Raw genomic sequence first — 24,683 nt, 5'->3', positions numbered from 1 at the left:
GTGTCTTGCCCTCCTTGTGCAAGGTGTCGATGGTCGTCTTTTGGACAACTGTCAAGTCAGCAGTCTTCCCCATGATTGTGTAGCCTATAGAACTAGACTGAAAGACCATTTAAAGGCCTTTGCAGGTGGTTTGAGTTAATTAGCTGATTACAGTGTGGTACCAGGTGCCATCAATTTTGAACCTTTTCACAAGATTCTAATTTTCTGAAATGATGAATTTGAGATTTTCATTTGTTGTCATTTGTAATCATCAAAATTAAACGAAATAAACATTTGAAATATATGAGTTTGTATGTAATGTATGAATATAATATACAAATTTCACTTTTTAAATGGAATTACTGAAATCAATCTACTTTTTCATGATATTCTAATTTTATGACCAGCACCTGTAGATCTGCTCAGCGGAGTTTTTGAAAACGATACGAGTGAGACTCGCTCAGATCCACGCCTCCTTTCTGTTCCGCGATGCTTGTTTCAGCCTCTGTGTTGTTGGTAATTTGTACCTTTTTTTTTTTAGTTATTTTTTAGATTTAACTTGAAAAGGTAATTTCATTTTCACATCTGCTGGCTGTAGAGTCCATCTGTAGCTGCTTTATCTGATTGCTGCAAAACATTAAACAATGTCCCGTGGTGGTCTGAGTATTTCAGAAAAAAACAAACTGGGGCAATTTTTTTTTTTTTTTTCTTTTGGAGTTGGGGGGCAGACCTCAGATAACACGCATTTCTCTCTGCTCGATAATTTGTCTGTCATCACCAACTGGAACAATCTAAGTGTGGTGAGAGTGAAGGGCTAGTTTTCTAAACCTCTGGTGTGTGTATGTGTGTGTGTGTGTGTGTGTATTATGTGTGGAGAGTCAGGTTACACAGTCTGTTATTAACAAGGAAACTGCAGTTATGAAACCAGGATAGGCTTCTTCAAGTCTGAGCAAGAACCCGAGGATCATCGTGCCTTCATGTAGGTGGTTCTTAAGTCGGAGGGAGGAGACACTGTACATATGTGTGTGTGTGTGTGTGTTTATGTAGGTAGGAGGTGGAGGCTCGGGCGTAAACTAGGGTTTGGCTTTAAGTCTGGCATCATAATGGTGACCTTGCGTTACTTTTTGTCCTGTTTTTGGGTGCATGTGCCGACTTACTAGAAAGTTCGACTTAGCAACAGACCTGGCATCAGATGAGGCAGCAGACGGCAGAGAAACACAGCATGTGGGTTGGATTTGCTCCTCATGTCCAGCTTTTTAGAAAGAGGCCCTATGTCTGCAGTGTTATTTTTAGTATAAAAAAAAATAGAAAAAAAAAATCCTTGAGCCTTTTAATAATCATCAGCCTTATGGAGCCCGAACACATCACGACGAGGGGAGCTGTCTGGGACTTGCGGGCTCTGCAGTCTCAGCAGGACGCAGGAAGTTAGAGGGTGGGTGGGGGGGGGGGGGGGGGGGGGATAAAAGGCTGCCTGTGTTTCTGCCAGATTTTAGTCTTGTTCCAGTGCTCGCTGTTTGGGAGCTCACCCTCCTTTTAGTCTGGTAGCTCTAAACAGACTTATTGATTCCTCCCATTCTGTGTTCAAATGTGGATGAAGAACAGTGGAGACAGAGCGAAGGGAGGCGAGACACTGCTGTCTGCACAGATGCACGCCCGCATAGATTTGCAGCTCTCGTGGCTCCGCTCCTCTCTACACTAACCTCAGACTGCACTGGAGACAGTCTGCCATGCACATTTTATAAGCCTTAGCCGCTCCACTGCTCATGTCTTATCGCTCAGCTGTTGCAAAGCCGGGGCAAAGTTAGGGTTTTGTTTTAGTTGCTACATCTCTGTGATCTCATCCCCAGGCCTGGACAGGGGCGCTTGTTTGGTGCGGGCATTTTGTCTACAATTTGAGAATAATCCTTCATCTTGTACATCATCCGGGGCTATACTGATGCAGTTTTGTTATGAGGGTAGTTTCCCGTTACTCTTTATGGAGCCTGTATGTAGCAGTGGGGTTAGAAGTTGTAGCTTGTTTTAAAGCCTAATCAGGCACAAGGACTTCAAATTAATGGTCTAAAAGTTTTAATTACAAAGCAGTGATTGCATTATTTTTTATTCTATGCTTTTTTTCCTCCCAGATTTGAGGAAAAATATTGTGTAAATCAGCCTTTAGCGCTAATTTGTCTTTAATTTGAGTGGATTTTCAGTGGCTGATTCCCAGAAAGCTGTGTGCCGAAGGGTCAATGCATTTAGCTTTGTCTTGTTTTGCATTTGACAAAATGCAATATACCATAAATTGAGTTAAAAAGCGACTTTGAGTTCAAGTGTGTTCAACACTCTTGTGTTTTTGTTGGTTCTGTTTGGTTAATTAAATCCATTTTTCACATGTCAGCTGAATACACCTCTGAACATGGTGAAAAATGGTGTTAAATAACAAATTACATCAACAAAAGATAATTGTGTCTTTGTTTGTTTAGAGAGCAGGTTAATGTCTGACATGATGTTGTCGCCTTAGTTTCTTATTTTGCAGGAAGTTGTTGGTAGAATTTGCCTTCTGACAGCTGGAAATACTTTAACCAAAACATGTGCTAACAACATGTACTGCCACCCTTGTGTTTCGTTTGAGTAGTATAGCCGTTACAGCAAACAAATCTTAATCTGTACAGATGGATGTTTTTGTTTAAAGCAATAAAATATGGATCCTGGCACATCCACAGTATAAACCGAACACAGGAAACCAAATTATTAGCAAAAAAATTGTACAAAACTGCAAATATCATCAGTTTATACACTTATATGGTAAATGACATACTCAACATGTTTTATGTAGGTTACATTAGATGTTAATTGGACTCCATATTTTGGAGTCTGGTTGGGTAATCGCCACACAGATCTGTTCAGACTGCTTTAGACCTTTTCATTCCCACAAGCTTTTTTGAATAATGCCCATAAAAGTTCAAGACTACATAGCATGTGTGAAAACGGCATTAGAAAGTGTTTACTGCTGTTCCGGTCCCTTAGAAGTCTTTGCTCTCTCAAGACCATAAAAGCTCGGTTGGCAGTAGGATGTCAGGGATAGGGTTTAGTTCAGGAGCAGTATTTTATACACGTTTATGATATTGCTGCAAACTGTTTGGTTATTGATTATCATCACACTGTGGGTCACCAATCAGGACCTAACGTCAGTCAAGCCTAAATATTTCTCACACTTTGAGTTCTTTGGTCAGTTTCTCTGACTGACTCGTTTCAGAGAGAGAGAAATGTGTTTAAAGGGTGCACCTTGGTATAAATTCTTTTAGGAGACACAGACTGGTGAACTTTGTGTGATGGTCATTTGGAGAGTAAGTGTTTGTGCATTCCTCTGTTAGCAAACATGGCTTACTGCCATAAAGCCACTCTGTGAATAGGCTGTTTTAGATGTTTTGAAGGCTGTGTGAAAACGAAAGTCTAATTGCTATGGTGACGATTGCGTAGACGGCTTGTTAAGTGTCCCCACAGTGCTGCAAAACATTCAAAGCCGTGTCTCACAAGACTTCACGCAACAAGTCATAGTGCAGCTTTAAGGAATCACAGAATGTAGTTTTCAAATTAATTAATTTAAACATGTTGGCTTTATGGCTACAGAACAACTGTTCACATTGTGTGTTGGACTTTTACAGTTTATTATTGGATATCTTTTTCTTACTTTGACATGAGACCTTGTCTGATCGGTTTGATAAATTTGTGTTGGTGCCGGGGTTGAGTGTTGGGTGGGGCACTGTCAGGGAGAAAAGGCACCCATTGTCTCTGAACACATTTAATCTGGGACAAGTTGTGTTCGTGTGTGCGCACACAGCCCGGGTAACGGTGTATCCGAGGAACAAAACCCCCGCTATGCTGCTGCCGACTACAATTAATGTACGAGTGACAATTGGACATAAGCAGGGGGCCATTTGCATTTGATCACATTCCTCTCATTGTGAAAAGGGCGCTGCTGCTGCTGAGATACTGAAGGGACTTGAGAGATGGAGCCCGCCTGGCCCTGATGGGGCTCTGCAAATTCCAAAAGCACTAAAGTCCCTCTTTCATCTCCTACTTGACGGCGCTCTCGGCCGGGGAGCATGGGTTTTCAGAGGTTAAAGTGCCTCACTTTTCAATTGGCCCAGTGATGCATCTGTCACCCACACCAGCTGTGTATGCCACGGGATATTGACTGGTCAGCCCACACTGTGGAGGAGTCAGAGATTTTGTAGCTCGCCTGCATAAAAAGGAGCTTTTACGGCACAGTAGCTCATGCTCACTGTATCTTAGTTTGTGATCATTTTCTCATGCTTCAGTTTTAATTCCTTTTAATTATAATTTTATGAAGTATGCAGCCAGACTTTACCGCTGTGTCATCTGTGTAGCTACAATGCCTCCAAAAATATATTAAGTAGCTTTTTTTTTTTTCTTTTTGAAAAGGCACAAAAATATTTGTCTTATGAGAACATTTTGTTTGTAGAGCTTCAGAATTATTCACCAAAACAACAAGGCGGGCCTACAGCAAAATCCAAATATTTGGCACAAAACGGGCTATTCTCAACATGTACTTTGAGCTTGTAGGTTGTTTTCTGTGGAGGGGGAGATTTGAACAACTTTAACATGAAAAACGAAGAAGGGGGTAATGTTCAAAGAGCATGTTATCAAGAGGCTTATCCCAGATGATGACATTCAGTTAATCAGCTTGATAGGAATCTGAGGCTTTACTTATTTGAAGCATTGATAATAAAATATTTAGTATGTCATGTGGTCAACAGTGTATTTTGTTGAGGGCAGTAGTGGAAGATGCCTAAGAATGGAAGTGAAGTTACGTTTTTTTTTCTACCTGCAATAAGTTCACACCTTACAGCTTTGTACATCGTGCTTGTACATCTAAAGGTTTTAGGTTTGATTGATGTATTTATTGCATGACATGGTATTTTATTTGGAATATGAAACATTAAAACCATCAAGCCTTATCTGGTGCAAGGAATCCTTGCGTGAAATGAATGCGTTATGTGAACAAATTTGTTGTCAAGGTTGCAATTTGGTGGGAAAAAATGTCACTATAATAGGTTGGAAATGCAAAACTGCCTATCAAGCCCTCTAAAAGTTTTAAACTCAATGAGACTTTTCTTTTCTTAAAAATACATTTCACCCATAAGCCAAAATATTTAGTCTTTTAACCTATATTGTCATGTTTGATATGGTGTGTTTTCCTTTTTAAAAATAAAGTATGATAAGGTATTTTCTTTTTTTTGTACTGAAGCAATACAGCTGTAGCATGGGGGTGTTTGATGGATGGGATAAACTGCTATGCCCCCCCAGCACTAGATAATTCTGTTCAAAAGTCTTATTTGCCCCCTCACTTTTTCATACAGTGTTTTTTTTTAACTAAAGAATCGGGACTTTATTGTGCCTTTTGAAGTACTCTGGAGCGACAGTTCTTCAAGCTTTCTCAAGGTTTTTTTTTTTTTTTTTTTTCCAAAGTTTCTCTTTAGAGGTTAGCTGCTTTTTCACTCTTTATTTTTTTGTCCAGTCCTTGATATTCGAAAGCATTTTTACCTGCATAGCTTTTCAACACTGACCCGTGAGTCATTCAGATATATATATATATATATATATATATATATAAAAGAAGGCACCAAATTCAAGACTATGCCTGCTCACGAAGACGCCACAATTAATCCAACATGCTTGTTTTCCGGCTTCAGAACTGGAGACCCAGAGGAAATCCAGTCATGCACCGGGAAAACGTGCAAACGCAACACAGAAGATTAAACACAGCCAAGATTCAAACTCAAGACTTTATTTCTCTGCATGATATTCAATAAAACTGTAAGATATTTGTTTTCACTACCCCCTGCATAATAAACCTCTGAGGATTTATCTTTTTAGTTAACTGTCTTCACTAAACTGATTGTCTTCATGGCTTCATCGCAGTGTTAAAATGAGACATTATAGGTTTATTTCTTCACGTGGCATATTTGTTGAGACCATCAGTTTATATTTTTGCGTGTGCTTTGTGGATAGTGTTGAAACATTTTAAGATAGTTTGGAAACCCCAAGCCCTTAAATTAATCTAAATTGTCTTTAGATTAGAGATAGTTTCATCTTTACCTTTGATGTTTGGTTCATTGTGGTGCTGTAAGGCATAATTTTATTTCATTTTATTTTGTTTTAAAGATCGGAGTTGCTCTGAGTGCGAGTGTCTCGTATCAGTTTAGGATTTAAGGTACAGTAATGCGTTCTTTTGTGCTTCTACGCGGCGCGTTTCATTTGGCAGAGAAAGGTGAGCATGTTGATCTGCCATGCTGCTGTGTAAATTTGAATGTGGGCTGCAGTAACGAGTGCAGCTCTTGCCCTCAGGTCTGCATTACACCCACATCCACCTAGGAGCAAACCATCTGTGTGTCCCTGATGGCATGCTGGCTCTTTGGCTGTCTGGTTGCAGGTCAGGGAGAGTGACAGGGACACGAACAGCGGGCTCCGGCTCCGCATTGCCCCACACTCGGCCTGTTTCTTCCACCCGCCGCCTTGCAGTTTGCTGCAGTTTCCTCGGTGCCCAGGCTATTTGTGCCATGGTAACCGTGCCAGCCTGCCAGCTCAGACACAGATTCCACCTCTCGTCTCCCTTTTTGCCAGCATGATGACTCAGCAGCTCCTGCAGAGCTTCAGCAACCTCCCTCCTCAACCTTAGTGATGCACCATGCTCATCAGACAAAGTAGTGTTTTGTCATTCTCTCGTATGGCTGACCTGAATACAAAATAGACCAAAATATTAAGGCATCCAGCCACACTGATGTGCTTTAGTTGCTGCGGAAAGCCATTTCAACAGTCTCTTTGAGATAATGGATCATAATAACATTTTCAGCTTAGTATTTGAAAAATGTAGTCTTTTTAGTGTACCAACTTTTAAGATGTTTTTAAATCATCATAACTGCCTGCAGGCTTTTTGGGGGTTCAGTTGTATTAGCAACAGAACGTGAAAAGCATATGTAATCATCTCTACATAATCACTTTAAGCTCTTCTCAACCTCTTAGAGTGGTGCTTATGCGGAGAGCTCTCTGGAGTGGGATCTGGGGAAAGAGTCGAGGAAGGAAACGTGGCGTCAAAAAAATGTGAGCCATGATGCGAAGGTTCACTTTCATGTCTCTCCAGTAGCACTCAGCAGGAGTCAAGCCTAACATACTTTTCACTGGGCCGTGGCTGTTTCAGCTGTTTCTTTTGGGCTGTGCACACTTTGGTTGGTTTGTGTTCGGCTCAAATGCGGTCTTTTGTGCCTTCATGTAGAAGGTCACAGAGGTTCTGGAATCATCATAAGGGATACCTGTGGTAGGAAAAAGTATTTGGATTCTTTAAGTAAAAGTAATCTGGTGAAAGTGTTACTCCTGCACTTAGAATTTTATTGAAAGCAAAGAACAGAGGTGGTATAGCCTTAATACAGTCGAAGTACTTGAAGCATTCAGTCCTAGTTTTGTTACTTTTATCCACCAGATACTGTTCAAAATGAAACTTTGCGCTCAGGTTTTGTTTTTTGTATATTCCACATCTTTGCATGGGACAAAACTTTGCAATGTAAGAGAGACCAAGAATCTTTATATCTTTGGAAAAAGTAAGCAAAATTTCCGTATAATACAAACAAAGGGTGACTGTTTTGATCCATCCACAGGGACTTATTTAGCCAAAGACACCAGCAGCACATCATCTGGACACTAAATGTTTAGTTTTAGACCAGTATGTGAGGAGAAAATGCCCCATGTTTGCTACCTGTCTGTGTATAGGACTGCTCATATCTGTTGTCTTTAATAACTAAAGCTTAAGAATTCAACATTGCTACCGTGTCTGCAAGCTCAAAGCTGTTGGCACGTTTGCTTTTGCAAACACACGACTATTCGGTTTATTTTGGGGGATTAGCTGGGCCACTATGTTTAACTCCATCATCTGCTGTTTTATCATCCGCTGCAAGAGGTGGTTGGTAATCAGTTGCCTTTCTGATTGATTTCTTACCAGGAAGTACAGTTTTTGCGTCTTTGTAGCCCCTGAGTGATTATTATTAGCCTCCTCCTGCTCGTGATTGTATTTATCTTCTTTGTCTCCTGTGCTTAAGTTTTATCATGGCACATGTGTAGTTAGTGTGCACAGTATAACAATATAACTGGGATACTTGGACTTTATATAAATGACATTTTGCACATCACGTTCACTATCATCTTTGAAATAACCAGTTTTCCATCAGTATTATTGTGTTCCATCTTTATGCTACTTTTTTTCTTATGATTTTCTTAAGTTCATTGATATCAAATGCTGGAAATCAAAATCAAAAGCATATCTAAAGCTAGTTTGGAACTCAAACTAGTTTCCTAAAACAACACTGCATCAGAGGACAAGTGGGGTTGCGAGCACACCCTTGGCAACATGTCAGTTCTGTGAGCGCTCGCTACACAACACGGCCAAAGAATTCAATACACAGGAGAAGAGGGCTGCAACACACACTCACGGAGCGCCACAAAACTGTGTGCTCAGATCGCAATCAGTTCTGCAGATGCTAGACCTGCCTCGCTCCTTCCCAAGAATCCCTTCTGAGGTTTCCAGTGTCAGGACTCCAAAAGCCGTTAGGCAGCTTCATGTTTCTTCATGCCTCAGGGTGTGGATGAGTTTTTCTTTTTCTTTCTTTTTTTTCTTTTTATTTTTTTAAATGTCTATGTTCGTGTATGTGTACAGTAATACAAATTTATAATGTATTGCTAAGAAAAACCTTGACCCTTCATTTGCTGTATTATGAGGAGGCCGGCTGTAAACCTGCTGGAGACACGGTGACCCAAACTGTCATTTGATCTACAATACACAGACTTAATTATTTGCTGTATCCATGTCCCCTGAAAACATTTATAGACATAAAACCTATACAGACACATGGGTGATATACCACGGTTGTGGTAGCTTACTTCTTGGAGAATATTTAATACATTATGTCTGAGTGGTAGATTGTTTTTATTGTTTTTTTTGTTTTGTTTTGTTTTTTTTCCCTAGGGGTTTTTAGCAGTAAATCTAAAAAGAAATGCAGCAAATCATTAGCTATTTAGCTTGAGGCAATTAAGTAAAACCACAAGACGTGTTCTAATCTGCTAATTGAGGTGAAGTAATTACTGTGTACTTGTTTTTTGGATGACTGGTTAATGATTCGGGATAAAAATAAAGTTTTGCAGAACTCTAGCATTTATTTAACAGTCATTTATCTTTTCATTCTGTTTCTTATGGGCTCCAGACTTTGCTGTAGACAAGCCAAGATGCCCCCCCCCCACTACCACCACCCTTCTCCACCCCACAGCACGGTATCCCCCTGATCCCTCTGGGTGTTGACACTCGACTTCCCCCCCTCCTCCTTTCAGCTGACCTCACTGTACCTTACCCTTCTCTTTGACCTACTGTCCCCCAGCCGCCCCCCCAGGCCGTGCCTCCCGTGCCTCCTCGCACCCGCCTGCCCGTCCTCCGCCCCCCACCGCCGTTCCTCGCCTCCTCCGGTCCCAGGGGAGCAGACACAGCTCCCGATTATCTCTGTGTGGCAGCCTCTTGTTTTGTGCCCTGATTAAAGGAGCAGCATGTGGTCTGTGTGAGCGTCACTGTGCAGACGCTGCCGTTGGGCTAATGCTAACATTACATACTTAATCATTTATGTCTGGGAGATGGGCACAAAGGGGGAGTTGAGGTAGGTGGTGTTGGGGTATTTATCAGCTGCACACGCTGCCAAGATCACGTTCCCCGTGCTCGGTACAGCAGGAACGGGAACACTCCAGGCTATGTCTTTAGAAAACTTAAACATTATCTTTAAAAACTGGTAACTTGAAGGGAATTTTCTGTTTTGTTTTACAGTTTGCTTTGATAGTTTACCGGTTGACTGCCAAATATCTGTCTTTTAGTTGCCCAAATGGGCTTTAGGAGTACTATCTCGAAGTTCCAGGTGTGTAAATAATAGTATTTAGGAAACCTTGCTCTCCTATCCCCCCCCTCCTCCTCCTCTTCCTCTTCCTCCTAATGTTTGTCTGCTCCTCTTCCCTCACTTGCCAAGCAGCCTGTCCCTCCAACACGCAGACATCAACACACACTCACTCACACACAGTCAGCCAATGAGAGAGCACCAGTTTCCCCATTGCTTGCCACTCAATGCCTTGTTGCCAGGACAACAGGAAGGCATGAGACCCACTTTACTTGAGCATTTTAAACTTGGTGCTGACTTTTTTTTTTCTTTTTTTTAAATAAAAAAAAGGTCTATTTGTAAAGTTGCGCCCTCTGGCACCGTGAGGTGGATGTCAAATTCCACCGTTTTCGTTCCGTCTCACTTTCCTACTGGATGGAGTTCTGAAAATCATGTTCTAATCTACGAAAATGATTTTTTTCATGTTTTGTGCACATTTTCATCCTTTGTTAATAACACCTGGAAAAAAAAGGTTTCTCATTTAATTTTTTTCTGCTCTTTTTCTTTCTTTTCTTTCAGGTATACAATGATGAGTAAGGCCTTTTTCTGGATTCTGTTCACACTGGTTCTGCCTTGTTCCGGCATGGAGGGTAAGCATCTTCACACAAAGCTAAACTTGTCACAGGAGACTTAAAGGAAAAACTTAGTTAAATGGGGTAGGGTTTCTCCAAGCACAGTCAGTGCTTCTGCCACCAGAATGTGTTTTTTTACCATAAAGCCATCAGCTTATTATTGCAAACTTAAAGATTTATTGTATGCATTTCGACTAACGATGCGTTAGAAGCTAAAATGGGGTTTGATAGATATTTACAATTCGCCTTTTCTCTTTTAATTCAGTCATCTTAGGTTCTGTGCCTTTTCCTGCCTCCCTTCTTGGCTCTTGCATGTGTAGACCAAAAATCACACTTTATTTTTCCTCTCACCACCCCTTCCTCTGTCTGTCTCCCTCTCATCTGCTGTCTGGCACTGTTATTTTAAACAGCTGCAGTGATCATGGATTGCAATGGAAAGTGTTTTATTTTTTTTTTACAGAGGCAAGCCACACCTTTTTTTCCCCATATTTATAATCTCATACATGCATAGGGGGGGAAAAGCAATTAGTGATCATTGTCTACCTTACATAAATGGTCTTTGATTGCAGGATTTATGTTTACTGAAGGTGGAGTCTGATCTGCTTTTGTAATCGTTTTCTTTTTCAGGGGAAGACGGTGCGAGAAATGAATGTTTGTGTGACGGGGAGTCCTGCAGCGGCGGAGAACGATGTTACGGCCAGCAGTGCTTTGCTTCTCTCTCTGTTCTGAATGGGACGTCAGTCTTTCAGAGGGGCTGCATTGTGGGTAGTGAAGATGGGCCTGTGCGCTGTGGAAACTCACCAACTCCTGAGCTGGTGGTAAAGTGCTGCTTTGGGCATTTGTGCAACATGAACATCTCCTTGCAGTCCCCAATGAAAGGTGAGGAATCTGCAAACAGAGAAGAGATTGAATCTATCATCATTCAGCCTTTTGTCATTCATAAAATATGCTATCAGTCTTTTCAACAGGTTGGAAGTTTGTCTCAGTGTAGACCACTTATACAGGGGTGGTGTCTAGTTACTTTTACCAAGGAGATGTTGGGGTTGTCACAAGAAACTGTTGATTAAATTTAGGTGGTTTTCCGGGTCATGATTTGGATCTGACTTATTTATTTAATGATTCTATGACTTTGGTGGAGGTTTGCGCTCTCCGAGTGCTTCTGGTTATAATAAATCTGGATAGTTTGAACTGAATGGAGAATTGGCTGCTTATCTGCATAATTAAGCCCAACATAATTATGGAAAAAAAAGTATCTGGAAACTTTGCATTTTGACTTCATCAGTCAACATTAACGTGCGTGTTGGCACTTTCTTTTCTTTCCTGAAATATGTCCTTACTTGGCAAATTCCTGCAAAATCACTAAAAGATCATTTTGTTATCATAAACCGTTCGATGGACGTGTGTACATGTCAATCATGGAATTACTTTCCTGGAGTTACTTATTTAAAGAACAGAACTGAGAAAGTCCTAATGCAGTGTAGGATTATGTTTCAGTCTAAATTTATTTTTGAAAGGAGGATCGTGTTGGCCAGAAATCCATTTTATAGTAACAGGTATTGGATTTCAAAACGGAAAACAAAATTAAACGTCTGTGGCTGACCAGCAAAGGGATGTTTTCCACCTACATGTTTTCTGATGTGAGTGAGTGCCATTTAATTTAAAGGCTTAGTAATGGTGTTGGTCTAATGGGTTTTTCTCATATCTTTGCCTCCTCTTATCAGATGTCGAACAGTCTGCAGGCAGACCGATCCTCAGGGACCAGGAGTGTGTATGTGAGGGAGATTTGTGTGAGCTTGACCATCGCTGCACAGGCCAGCAGTGTTTCTCTTCTGTGAAAGTGATTGACGGGGCAGCCGTCCAACAGAAGGGCTGCCTGAGGGACGACGAGGAGGGCAGAGCCACCTGTGCCACGCCACCCTCGTCGGTTCATGTTGTCAAGTGCTGCCAGGGCCATCTGTGTAACATGAACGTCACTGTGCAAGTTCCTGAGAAAGGTGACTTTGTACACACTGTACAAATTAGTGTTAGCTTCTGTCACCTAACTTTGGCTCAGATTAAATGCACTTTGAATTGGATTTAAAACGCTTATTTTTTTTTTAAACATCATAAATATTTACAAGCCATGTTTTCTTGCAGACCCTTTTGCAGAAGGAGGAATAAAGTCCCCGATCAAAGACGAGCACGAATGTGTGTGCGAGGACACCTCGTGTGGGACGGCGAGTCGCTGCATGGGCCAACAGTGTTTCTCCTCCCTGACAGTCAACGCCGGCTCCCCGGTGTATAAGAAAGGCTGCTTCAAGGTGTACGAGCAGATCACGTTGACTTGCAAGACCCCGCCGTCCAGAGACCTGATTGTTGAGTGCTGCCAAGGTCACCTGTGTAACTTGAACAGCACAGTGGAGCTTCCCCTCAGAGGTACGGCACAGCGCTGTCCACAAAACTACTAAAGATGTGGTTTTCTGATCAGAATCTTCTTCAGCTTTTCCTGTCATTTTGATCAGGACCGTTCAGAGCATTTATTAGCTGGATAATTAATTTCTACAACAGAATGACATCCTGCAGTGAAACAGCTGTAACTTGTAAAGGACTTAAAGATGTTTTTTTTTATATATTGGTGGTGCAGATTCTAATTTGATAAACATTAGTCACAATAAAGGTGGTGTCTTCAGATGCAGTAAAAATACTTTTTGTGTAGATAACTATGCTGTTGGAGTGGTGCAGTAATGTCAAATATAGCTCCACCATTTTTGCTGCTTCCCATTGCTGTTGGTGTGCTTTAAACAGCTGTTAGACACTTTACCACTGTCATGATATGACGGTATGACGTGAGAATCTTAAGATTTAGGATTAAGGCTACCTGACACAGTGTACTGTGTAATCTCACACACGCTGCAGCTTTATTACTTTTCACAGGCGAAACCTTACCAAAAAAGTGACCAATGATTGAATGCAGTCCTTTTATAAAGATTTTATTGTTATGATTTGTCTGAATCTTAGCTCTAAATACCTTTTTTTTCTTTACATTACATTGGTATTCATTTTTCCCCACTTGTTTTTGCAAAAATGCTTCAGCTCTGTCAAACATCAAACCTAGCTCGTATGTTTTTAAATGCAGTTAAGTCTGTTCTATTTAGTTTCTTTCAGTATATTGACCTTCTTTTGACAAAGCCTTATCTTGTTGATTTGAATAGTTTTTAGTTATTTATTCCCTCCACCCAAACATCCCAGGTCAGACAAGATGAGCAGTCCCAAAGCATAATACTGCCACCACTGTGCTCCACAGCTGTTATAGATTTATAGACATATAGGCAGACTAAACAGTTTATGGTGTTTTGTTGTGCTTTTTTGTGCCAAATCATCAAAATATCAGAATTTATGTTAAATATTTTACTTGCTTCTCAGACTGTACCCATTTCATACCATCACTGTTGCAGGTGGAGGTGTCCAGGAAGGCTTTTATTCAGTTACGTCAGTGAGGGCAGGTGTATGCTAACCACTGTTTAACATGAGTTTAAAGGGGATTAGTTATTTCTGGACATCCACATTGGTAATTATAAATAACTGTGACAATTTAGCAAGCCAGAGTTTTGTGTAATATTACACTTGAATATGTTGCATGTAGTTTTTATGTTCAGAGCATTTATTCTTTGCTGAGATGCTTTTACCGTCAGCTGAGATCTGTTACACCTCTGCGCGGTCACACTCCTGGCAGTTTGTAATACAGATAAGGGGGGGAGTTGGAGGGCAACTGGCCTGGTTTAGAATATTATTTAGTCATGGTCTGCTTCTTCCTCTGTCCTCTCGGTGGCTGTCAGAGCTGGCTGACAAGAGCCCAGAAGGTGAGGCCACTGAGGGGCTGAAGACTGGCAGCTGCACACAGAGCTGTTGTCTCATGTCGTTACTTTAACCTGTAACTTCCTTTTAACAGCAGCTCTTTATGCACCATTTATAACACATTTGAGAATTGAGTCAAAGTGAAACAATGTTAGTTAAGCAGACATATTTCTTCCAGCTTTACTTGGAGTATTACTTGGCTGTATGTTGTTTACGGTAAAATAATTGTTTTTGTATCAACTCTTTTTCCTTTTTGGGTTATTTCGAATATATATATGTAGTCAGAGTGGATTTTAAGAAGTTTTCTCGCTAAATGTACCCTCTTCAACAGGCTTGGCTTGTGAGCACCCAAACACACTTGATAGTTCTGCGTTTTGAGGAAGAAGGAGTTCTTTATGCACATTGAGGAAAGTGGGAACATTGTCTGTGCTGCAGGGCAGAGCAGAGCGCTCTCTGCCTTGCAATGTTTTGGGAAGTGTGAACGGTCAGTTCATCATGTTGGCCTTTTTTGACATTTTGAAATCAACTCTGTGCTCCATACCCAGAACAGTCAATGCTCATTTATTTCTGTTATTCACCTATTCTTCAGAAGGTCTGCAGAGTGCTGTATGGATTGTGTCCGTTTCAAAATGTTGAATTTAATCAGAACAGCAGCCTTCCTTCATGCATTTATTCCTAAACTATTTTTTAGATACAGCAGGCATACACAGAGGTTTATATTGTTACCAATAAACTGTTAAGCTGATCATGTAAAGAAACTCCACGCTGATATATATATATTTTTCCTTCTAGCTGATGAGCTGTCCGGCTACAGCGTGAACACACTGGTTATTGCCATTGTGGCGCCCATCATCGTTCTCATCTTCCTCTCCGCCGTGGCCATCTTCGTGTTCAGACACATCCACCGCAACCAGATGGAGAGGCTGACATCCCGGGATGCTGAATATGGAACGATTGATGGACTTATAGCCTCTAACGTGGGGGAGAGCACTTTGGCGGTGAGTACTGCGAACTGTGTGGGGGGAGACGAACTCCAGTGCTGTGTTTGAAAAAGAAATAAATCATTTGAGAATCGTTACAAAAATCAATACTAAAATCAATCGTAATGGACTGGTCCTTTAAAGCTTAAGGCCAGTCTAATTCCAGTCTTTTATGTTAACCCATTACTTTTCCTTTTGTGTCATCTGATATAAAGATGGTGAGAGCTGTGAGTGCAGCTTTGAACAGGAAGATAAGTTTACTTTTAAAATGAGTACGGTATAACCAGGAAATGAAACCGGATAAAGAAGTCAATTCTGAGTTATTGTTAGTTAATAAAATGGACCTCTAAAAGTACCTCTGTGTAGCTAAAGGTGCACACTAAACGCAACTGTTTAATCTAAAACCCACTGAAAATTATAAATAAAAGTATTTGATATGTTTCAGTTATTTTTATTAATCTCACAAGAGTCAGTGAAACCCACTGCATCTTTTTTGTAAGAAAAAAAACTATTTTTTAAAGATTATGTGCATTTTATTTATCCTTTAACATGTTTTTTTAGAAAACAAAAGTCTAACCTATTTACAAAAGTTTAAAAGCTGCTGTTATAAACTGGATGTGAAGTTATTATGCAGACTTTTACATCAGGAAAAAGGTACAAATGGGTCTTTGCCAAAAAACTCAAGCTAAATGTTTTAATCAGATGAAAACGTTTGAACTCTTTAGCTATAATTCTCAACCATCTGTTTGAAAGAGGCCACACTTCACCTTATCCAAATGGGCAAATCTGGTTGCAGCAGGGTTATTCTTTATGGAGGTTTTTCTGCAAAAAAGGACTAGTCGGTATAGAAAGGAAGCTGGTAATCCAGTGAAAACCGTTTACAGAAGCTACAGAATCTCAGGCTGGAGTCAAAGTTTTATTTTAGCAGGACAATGACCTGAACAACACGGCCAAGAAGAAGCAGGAGGGGCTTCGAGACAGATGTCCAAACTCCTGACCAAGCTGAAGTCTGGCCCTGAACCCAGTTTAGCACTGACCTTAAAATGTTTGTACACTGATGCTCTCAGACTAACCTGAGGGGGAAAAAAAAGGAAAAACTTTCAAACAACGTGTTAAATGGTCTGTGATGGGTCAGCTTTTAAGAAAACACTCCAGCGACATGTTTAGATTTGTCATTCTGGATTGTTTTATGTGGACTGACAGACAAAAACTTCATTCATTTATTTTTGTTTCATTCTGAAACATAACAAGTTGTAGAAAACTGGAAAGTGCCAACTTTTTATTCCCATTTTACAAATATAATGTCAGACAAGAGTATAAATAAATCTAAGCTTGCCATTTTCTACAAGCCTTGTCTTATTAAACTAGTTTATTTTGCAGCGTTTGGACGCTCCACTGGCATAAATAATGCAGGTCTATTGTTGTGTGTTGGTGGCAACATGTGAAAGTCCTTCTATCAGGAGGAGTCCGGTTTATATTTGGGTGGCAGATGACTCAGAAGTGCAAATATTTACAGCAAAACAGAAGACCTGAATTCCCCTTTCATAATTACATGTTTAATGAACTTCAGGGGTTCGGCTGAGGATTTAATGTGTCGTTAGATTAGTTTGCCTACTTTTTTAAACACACGCTTTATAGAAGATAATAGATAATGGAGTGGTTGCACAATAAACAGCGCTTTGTTGCCACTCTAATGAATGTTTTGTGTAAACTATACTTTTATTTTAAAGCCACTATCATCTCCTGCACGTTTAAAGCTACTTAATAGGAAACATTAACGTCCTCGTGTGGTTTAGGGACTGTTTTTCAAATGTAGATACATCCGGGTAATCTTTAGGCCTAATTTAATAAGTAGTGTGGTGTTGGGTCAACATTGGGGAAAAATGTGTCTCCAAACCTGATTCAACAGTATAAACCATTCAGATTGTTCAATACATGATATAAAAGTGGAACTTTCACATTAACATTGTGCACCAAGGAGTTGTTTTTCATCGTTTTAGTCTTTTTTTTTTTTTTTTTTGCAGCAGCAGCAGCAACAGAGGAATGCTTTCTGCTATTTATTTATTTTTCTCCACTCAGCCATGAACTGAGCGTCTTCTACAAAGTGGTTTCTGTTTTGAGGTCTCCTAAACGGATCCAGAGTTTAGGTGGAGTCCTGTGGTTAGCGTTTCGTCTGAAAGACAACCCCGGCACATTCGCTGGCTCGCACACCGTGTAATCAAGATCCGCGCAAATGGCTCGGGGGAGAATATGAATTGTTAGGGTTCCTTTCTGTGATTTTAGGTTCTCTGGAAAAAAAAAATAAAGAAATGAGGGTTTTGTCTAAACTCCTCAGCTTCCAGATTTCCAGCTGTTAGCGTCTGGTCGCTCCTGTCAAGTAGATTTGCAGACGCGCTCTGCGTTTTTCCAGTCTTTCGGTTCTCTTGGCAGAAGGGTCCAAATATGGAGCCATCCTTTTTTGCGTGTTATTAAAAAAGGAGCTTGGCAGTGCAATGAGAGAGGTTATAAGAAATGGTGGAAAACAAATCTGACTGAAACACATGAGCCCGTCCCTCTCTGAGCATAATCATATCGCAGCTCTCTGATTGCATTCTGCCGTTTAAAGGCCTGGCCCTGATATACCCTCCTAAAAAAACAATCCTCTTTTTTTTTTGGCCAAAGAGAGGTATTTAAACTTTCACCAGAGTAAGTCATCATTCATTTTATGGCCTCAGTCTTGCATTCCTCTGTTATGATTCCAAATAGTCTCTCAGGCAAGTCTTGCATTATGCATCTGTTTATCTGAGCCATCACTTGTCCCTGTTTTCAATCTGTTTTCTCCCCTCCCGATCCAGTCATTTTGTTGTTTTTTTTGTTTTTTTGCTCAGCAGCTGCTGCCTCTGTAGCTGCGCACTGCCCCCCTGTGTCGGCGCTGCGTCGCTGCACGTCTCGTAGATGAGATAACAATAAAAGGCTTAGCGGCATTGCGCCTGTTTTGGAGTCTGGCTCTCGGATTAGATAAAATCTCCAGCGCCCACATCAGTCACTAGAGAGGAGGTGGCTCCTCTGTTGTTTACTCGGCAGGGAGGCGCTCTGCACCTCCAGCACACACACACACACACACACACACATTATCTTGAGACACACATCTTGCAAGCCTCCATCTCATGTGGGTGCCACATCAAAGACAGCTTGCTTGTGTTAATCCCCATCTGAGTCCCAGATGCTCTGTATTTCATCATTTTCAGCCTTTTTTCGAAGTTTGTTTTTCTTTTCTTGCAGACATTTCCACAGGGTTACAGTAAAATACACAATCTCTTTTATGTTCCCGGTTTTTCTAGGATCTGTTGGATCATTCCTGCACTTCAGGAAGTGGCTCAGGACTCCCTTTTCTCGTGCAGAGGACTGTTGCTCGACAAATCATGCTCAACGAGTGTGTGGGTAAGTGTTTAGTTAAAGCCAGTGTGCTCAGACACAGTTCTCAGAAAGAAAAGAAAATAACAGCCTCCTCATCACTCCCTCTGGATTGTGCTGACGCAGGAGCCTGTGGCAAAAAAAAAAAGTGGTCAATTGCAGCTTTAAATAATGTTCTTGGTTTCAAATTAAGCCTCAGACTGTGACACAAAATCAAATAAAAAACGTGAACATATTGTTTTGTTTAGTTCAGCTTTTTTCAGTAAATTATAGATGCCCTGAAAACGTAATGGCACGTCAAAGTCTGAGACTCTTGGTTTGTTTTGCCCTCATTTGTAAGACCAACAAGTTCAGTCAGAGCATTCGATATTAGCAGTTCAAGCACTTACAAATCAAAAAATAAAATTAAATCATGTTCAGAATTGCAAAAGAGGCGAGCACTTTGAGGATATTCAGAAACCGGGCCAGAGTGACTGAGCAACTGTCCTGCTGTGAAGGCCCCCCAGAGCCAAGATTGCAATTTAGGTTAGAGATTGTTTGTGGTTTGTCAAGTGTCAGTGGAAATATTACCAGCAAGCAGCACAAACATATAAGCAGCCAAATGGCTCATCTTGAAATTTTTACATGACCTCTGTAACATTAAATATACATGAATAGATTTGTAGCCACCAGGGGGCAGCAAGGAGCACTGTTCTGCCAGAGTACAAAGTTCAACCACTCTGTTCTGACAAAATGTTGTTTACTGGTAAACACAAGAAACTATTAGAATATGAATTAAGCCTATTCTTTCACTTTCCTGTTGTTAAATGTAAATGTAATATTTTCTAATGTTTTAACTCTGGCTGCTAAATTCTGTATTTAAACCTTTTGTGCCAGACGTGAGGTAACTCTGTAAGCCAAACACTAAATCAGTGCTAAATCCACTGAAAATATGTAGAGATGTTTGTGAAACAAGATTTATAATAGAGATCAGTCTTTTTTTTATTCATCATTTTCAACTACAAAATGTGTTTTAAAGCAAAGTCCATATCTCTATTATGATTCTTTTTAATTTTATCAGTTTTATTAATATTTTCACGGTTCAGCTTGCTACAAAAGCAGTTTGGTTTGTTATTCTAGATGCCTCCCTGTTTAGAATTGAGCGCCACAAATAAATATTCACACAAGCCTTCCAGATATTCACCCCCGCGTTGTTGCGCAGCTGTGTTTGTAGACGTGTGCTGTTCCATGATGCCTTCATCTCCCCACCTTTCAGGTAAGGGTCGGTACGGCGAGGTGTGGAGGGGTCAGTGGCAGGGGGAGAACGTCGCTGTTAAAATCTTCTCCTCCCGAGACGAGAAGTCCTGGTTCCGAGAAACGGAGATCTACAACACAGTTCTGCTGAGACACGAGAACATCTTGGGTATGTGCAAACGTGGCTAACTGAAGAAGTCACAAGGCTTTTATGTTTATTTATTTGTTTATTTTTATGTGCCGGAAAACTTAAATGTACAAATAAATGTTTTTTTCTTCCCAGTGTCTTCAGTGACCAGTTCATTTATATATCAAAGGAAAATGCTGAGAGCAATTATTAATTTAGTCCAAAAAAACTGGAGAAGCAAAGAAGTTTTATAATAAAAACAGGTTCTGAAAGATTCGACGAAATGTAGATTTTTTTTTTGTGGAGAACCATATTATTGTTCTGTTGCCTTTTTTTTATTAAATACACAATTATTTTAGCAAAACAGACATGAGTTTACATACCTCTGAAACAGAATGGCTTTAAAGATAATCCAAATTAGCCTTCTTTTTAAAATTATTTTAGAAATTACAAAGAGAAGAATCCGTCAGCGGCTGCGTCAGACAGATACTGAAACCTTGTGTTCAGGAACAACTGAAGCAATCAGTTATCCCAAGTTTCTGGGATAAGTTTCTGTTAGATTAAAACTTATTTCAGCATTAAACATGCTTTTTGGTATTAAATGTTAGATTTGTTTATATGTTCTAATTACAGTAAAGTTAGTAAAAGCACTGGAAATCCTTTTCTTTGTTTCCGTTTCTAACAAACTATCAGCTACATCTGACTGTGACTGCTAATTGTACTGTAGCATCCAGTTGTTCCACATACAGAGGAATCAGTGTTTGCCTGAAATATTTAATAATTAAAACGTGTTTCTCGATTCAGGCTTCATCGCCTCAGACATGACTTCCAGGAACTCGAGTACGCAGCTGTGGCTCATTACTCACTTCCACGAAATGGGCTCCTTGTATGATTACCTCCAGCTCAGCACCCTCGACGCGTCCGGCTGCCTCCGAATGGCGCTGTCCATCGCGAGCGGCCTGGCGCATTTGCACGTCGAGATCTTCGGCACTCACGGCAAGCCGGCCATCGCGCACCGAGACCTCAAGAGCAAGAACGTGCTGGTGAAAAAGAACGGGCAGTGCTGCATCGCAGACCTCGGTAAGAATTGCATTTGTGGACGTATTGTGACAAAACTGTATTTAAAACTCAAATGCAAATGCTTCATGATACAAATTATGTTGGATTAAGTTTAGAGGGGTCTAATAAATCAGTAAATAAAGCAACTACAACTTTTATTTCACTAATAGGACGTTGAGGGTTTAACACAGCTTCAATAAAATCAAAAAAGCGTCAGAAACTTTGTAACTGAAGAGGTCATCTGAAGGCTTATTAGTTTGCATAAGAGGCGGATTTGCAGTAATGTTACTTTATTTCTCTAGCTGCTCAGTCGTATTTATTGTTTAAATTAGAAAAACAACTTAAACCTAATGGATCACTCAGCCCTTAACCAAAAACACATCTGCAAGGCCTTGGACCACTTTGTCGAATGCACCAATGTTCCATTTCGAAAATGCTTAAATAACATCTAATTCGCTTTAAAAGCGAGCACCCGGCGACAAACTTTACCTGTTTACGAGCTCCGTGGAATAAATTCAGCTCCGGCTGACGCATTTCGCTGTGTCGACAAACATGGTAGCAGTTGTTTGTCTCATCAGCGTGTTGTTGTTGTGGTGGAGGACATCCTGTATGCCGTAACGGAGCTGCTCGCTCCAACCAAGAGGTGCTTTATAGTTGATTGAGTCCAGAGTGTTGTCTTCCCTCCCTCCGTCCAAACCTGGTTGTTACCTGAGAGAGTTGATGTTGGCCAGGGGAAGGTTTTAGGCAGATTTTCTTAGCTTACCTCAAGACCTGTTGGAAATCTTCAGAAGAAATCTTGTGGTTTGTTTTATAAATGTTTGATTTACCTGAAAGCTTGATTTAGGGTGGTTTTCTTTTTTTTTTTTTAAATTCTAGGTCTGGCAGTCATGCATTTCCAGGACACCAACGAGTTAGATGTGGGCAACAACCCCAAAGTTGGCACAAAGCGCTACATGGCCCCCGAGGTTCTGGATGACTCCATCCAGATGGACTGCTTTGAGTCCTACAAGAGGGTGGACATCTGGGCCCTGGGCCTGGTGTTGTGGGAAGTCGCCAGGAGGACGGTCAGCAACGGTCAGTACGTGGTTCTGCTGGTCACAGAACGTGGAGGTGGAGCAACGTTACTGAACAGAAATATCTCCTTTTGTTTTTTTAAACCAGGATGTTTCTAGTTTAACAGGTTTCCCCCATGACTTTACCACAACTTGGATAAATGAAGAGCTTTTCTGCTGTTGACAGAAATGTTCAGTTTATTGGCATCTGCAGTTATGTAAAATGAAACCTTTATTTTCTCCCTGCTTTAACTGTTTTTACTTTAAAACATCTCTGACTTTTTTATCTGATAGCATTTGGATCCCAGTTAAAAAAAAAATCACATAACTTCTTCGTCATATCTTGATTTTCTAAACCCTGGGCTTTATTGTGTTCGCTTTGATTTGGTTTAATAGCTTAACTAGGACTGTAGTCCATATGATTTTTTTTTTTTGTTTTTTGTACTGTCAGTCTCCAGGCTTGTATTTTTGTATCCAACCCAACAACAAACACGTAACGCTGCCTGAACCGCTCACCTTTCAGTCACAGCGTTTTGACCAATCAGTAACTGAGTAATAGGTGGTTCCTCTCGGTTTAAGGAAGCTCCTAGTCTGGATGAAAGCATTTCTATGAACTGAGTTTGTGTGAACTTCCTGTGATGCACAAACAAGCAAGCAGAACAGTTTCTGATGATTATAAGAACCAGGAAAAAGAAGCACCTGCTGTAAAAGGGTTTAACACGGTGGTTATCAGAGAGATGCCTCTCAGTTTGGACCTCTGACACAGAAACCTCACTTCAACAGTTTAAGGCTGAACATGTAAGACGTCCATCAGTGAAAGCTGTGTTGCAAATAGTAAATTTCTATCCTTGTTGAACAAGCCGTGATCAAACATCCAGCCTCCTGATTGGCTGCAGACGGTTCGCCCTGGATGATCTTATCTTTCGTTTTCTCCTCGGCTCGTAGGTATCGTAGAAGACTACAAGCCACCCTTTCACGACGTGGTCCCAACCGACCCCAGCTTCGAAGACATGAAGAAGGTTGTGTGCGTGGATCAGCAGAGGCCCAACATCCCAAACAGATGGTTTTCGGACCCAGTAAGTAACAATCAAATGGTTATTCACGTAATTCCAAACCACAAGGTTTGGATAAGTTGGAACACACTGACAGAATATTTTGTTCTTGTTATTTTTCTTAGACTTTAACGTCTTTGGCTAAACTCATGAAGGAGTGTTGGTACCAGAATCCATCAGCCAGATTAACAGCGCTGCGCATCAAAAAGACTCTCACAAAGATCGACAACTCCCTGGATAAAATCAAAACGGACATCTGAGCCTTAACTTGAGAAGAAGAGTCCCTTCCCGAGGATGGGCTGTCTTAGGTGAAATCCCAAGAGAAAAGACTTGATGGGTTTAGTGCCCTTATAGAGGCGCAGACCTGTATTTATTTTAAAACACTCCACGGGACACATTTTGGCTTCCAAAGACGGCTTGTTGGGCATTTCTGAGACGGCCGAGTGGTCTTAGAGAAAGGGAAATATCTGGTGTGACACAGCAGCTGGAAACATTCTTCAAGGAAGAAACTGATACTTGGGCATTTGCTTGTTTTTGTTAGTTGTGCACACTTTGTTTGACACGTTTTTCAGTTTAAAAAGACGTCTGAACATAAAAGTTTTCTGTTTAATCGTTCTCCATTCATTCGCAGTACGGTTAGAAAAACAGGCCAACGGAGAACTAGTTTGTTCAATATGTATTCTTTTTTAACCGTGATCACCGCAGAACCTACGTTTTTCGTTATGCGCCATTGTTTACAGTGCTGTGAGAGGAAACTTCATGTAACATTCAGTTGTACAGGTACGCCGGTGGCACTTTGTTTTGCTGTTATATCGTCCAGCTAAAGGTTCTCTGTTGCAAACTTTCATGTATCACCTTGAATTTTAGTCAGCCTGCTTCATTTCTTCAGCTTTACAGGAACAAAAGGATCAAATAAAATATCTGCTTTTTAAAGCCGAACTCTGTCTCCAGAGGCCTGTAAGTAAGCCTGTATGCTGTCCTAACGCGAGCACTGTTGTCCTGATGCGTGCATTGTCAAGTAAATGAAGTCAAACTTAAGCCTTTTTTTTATTTTCTTTGAAATTTTATATCAGTTAGTGATTTCTATTAATTAAATAGAAACAAAAAACAACATCCATCTGTGTGATTTGTCTTGATGCTGTGTAGTAAATGTGTTTACTGGCTGTAAAAAGGGACATTTCTCAAAGAGAGGAATGCTGGTTAGACAAAAAAATTCAGTTAAGAAAAATTCCTGACCTTCAGTGGAAGAATTTAATCAACTGTATCCAAGTCCCTCGTTGTAGCTTTTTGTTATCAGCTGCTAAAAAATGATCATTTTTTTTATCTATACAAATATTTATAGCCCTAAATGACAAATTTCTGTGCAAAAACTGACAATCTCATCAGAATTATTCTGATTAGATAAAATAGATTTCATTTCTCTACAGTTTGTATGACTGCAGT

The 24,683-nt window shown here is 40.6% G+C and overlaps 1 protein-coding gene across 2 annotated transcripts in view; it reads left to right on the top strand.

Annotated features, from left to right (window-relative positions):
- LOC108240788 (activin receptor type-1) overlaps positions 1-24,353 on the top strand; it is a 29,635-nt gene extending 5,282 nt beyond the window's left edge. The window contains exons 1-12 of one of the 2 annotated variants that reach the window (XM_025007679.2): positions 8,575-8,609; positions 10,458-10,528; positions 11,138-11,389; positions 12,232-12,504; positions 12,647-12,925; positions 15,137-15,342; positions 18,645-18,744; positions 19,973-20,119; positions 20,882-21,157; positions 22,013-22,210; positions 23,134-23,264; positions 23,366-24,353. In XM_025007679.2, the coding sequence (XP_024863447.1) occupies positions 8,590-8,609; positions 10,458-10,528; positions 11,138-11,389; positions 12,232-12,504; positions 12,647-12,925; positions 15,137-15,342; positions 18,645-18,744; positions 19,973-20,119; positions 20,882-21,157; positions 22,013-22,210; positions 23,134-23,264; positions 23,366-23,500 (2,088 nt within the window). In that variant the 5' untranslated portion in view covers positions 8,575-8,589 and the 3' untranslated portion in view covers positions 23,501-24,353. Of the gene's footprint in view, positions 1-8,574; positions 8,610-10,457; positions 10,529-11,137; positions 11,390-12,231; positions 12,505-12,646; positions 12,926-15,136; positions 15,343-18,644; positions 18,745-19,972; positions 20,120-20,881; positions 21,158-22,012; positions 22,211-23,133; positions 23,265-23,365 lie in introns of those variants that run through there. The other variant, XM_017424549.3, reaches the window with a different exon arrangement.
- The last annotated feature ends 330 nt before the right edge of the window (positions 24,354-24,683 follow it).

The sequence above is a fragment of the Kryptolebias marmoratus genome, linkage group LG6 (assembly GCF_001649575.2).
Source record: "Kryptolebias marmoratus isolate JLee-2015 linkage group LG6, ASM164957v2, whole genome shotgun sequence".
NCBI classification, from domain to species: domain Eukaryota; kingdom Metazoa; phylum Chordata; class Actinopteri; order Cyprinodontiformes; family Rivulidae; genus Kryptolebias; species Kryptolebias marmoratus.
Note: the sequence above shows the minus strand (reverse complement) of the source record. Positions and strands in the feature narration are given on the sequence as shown.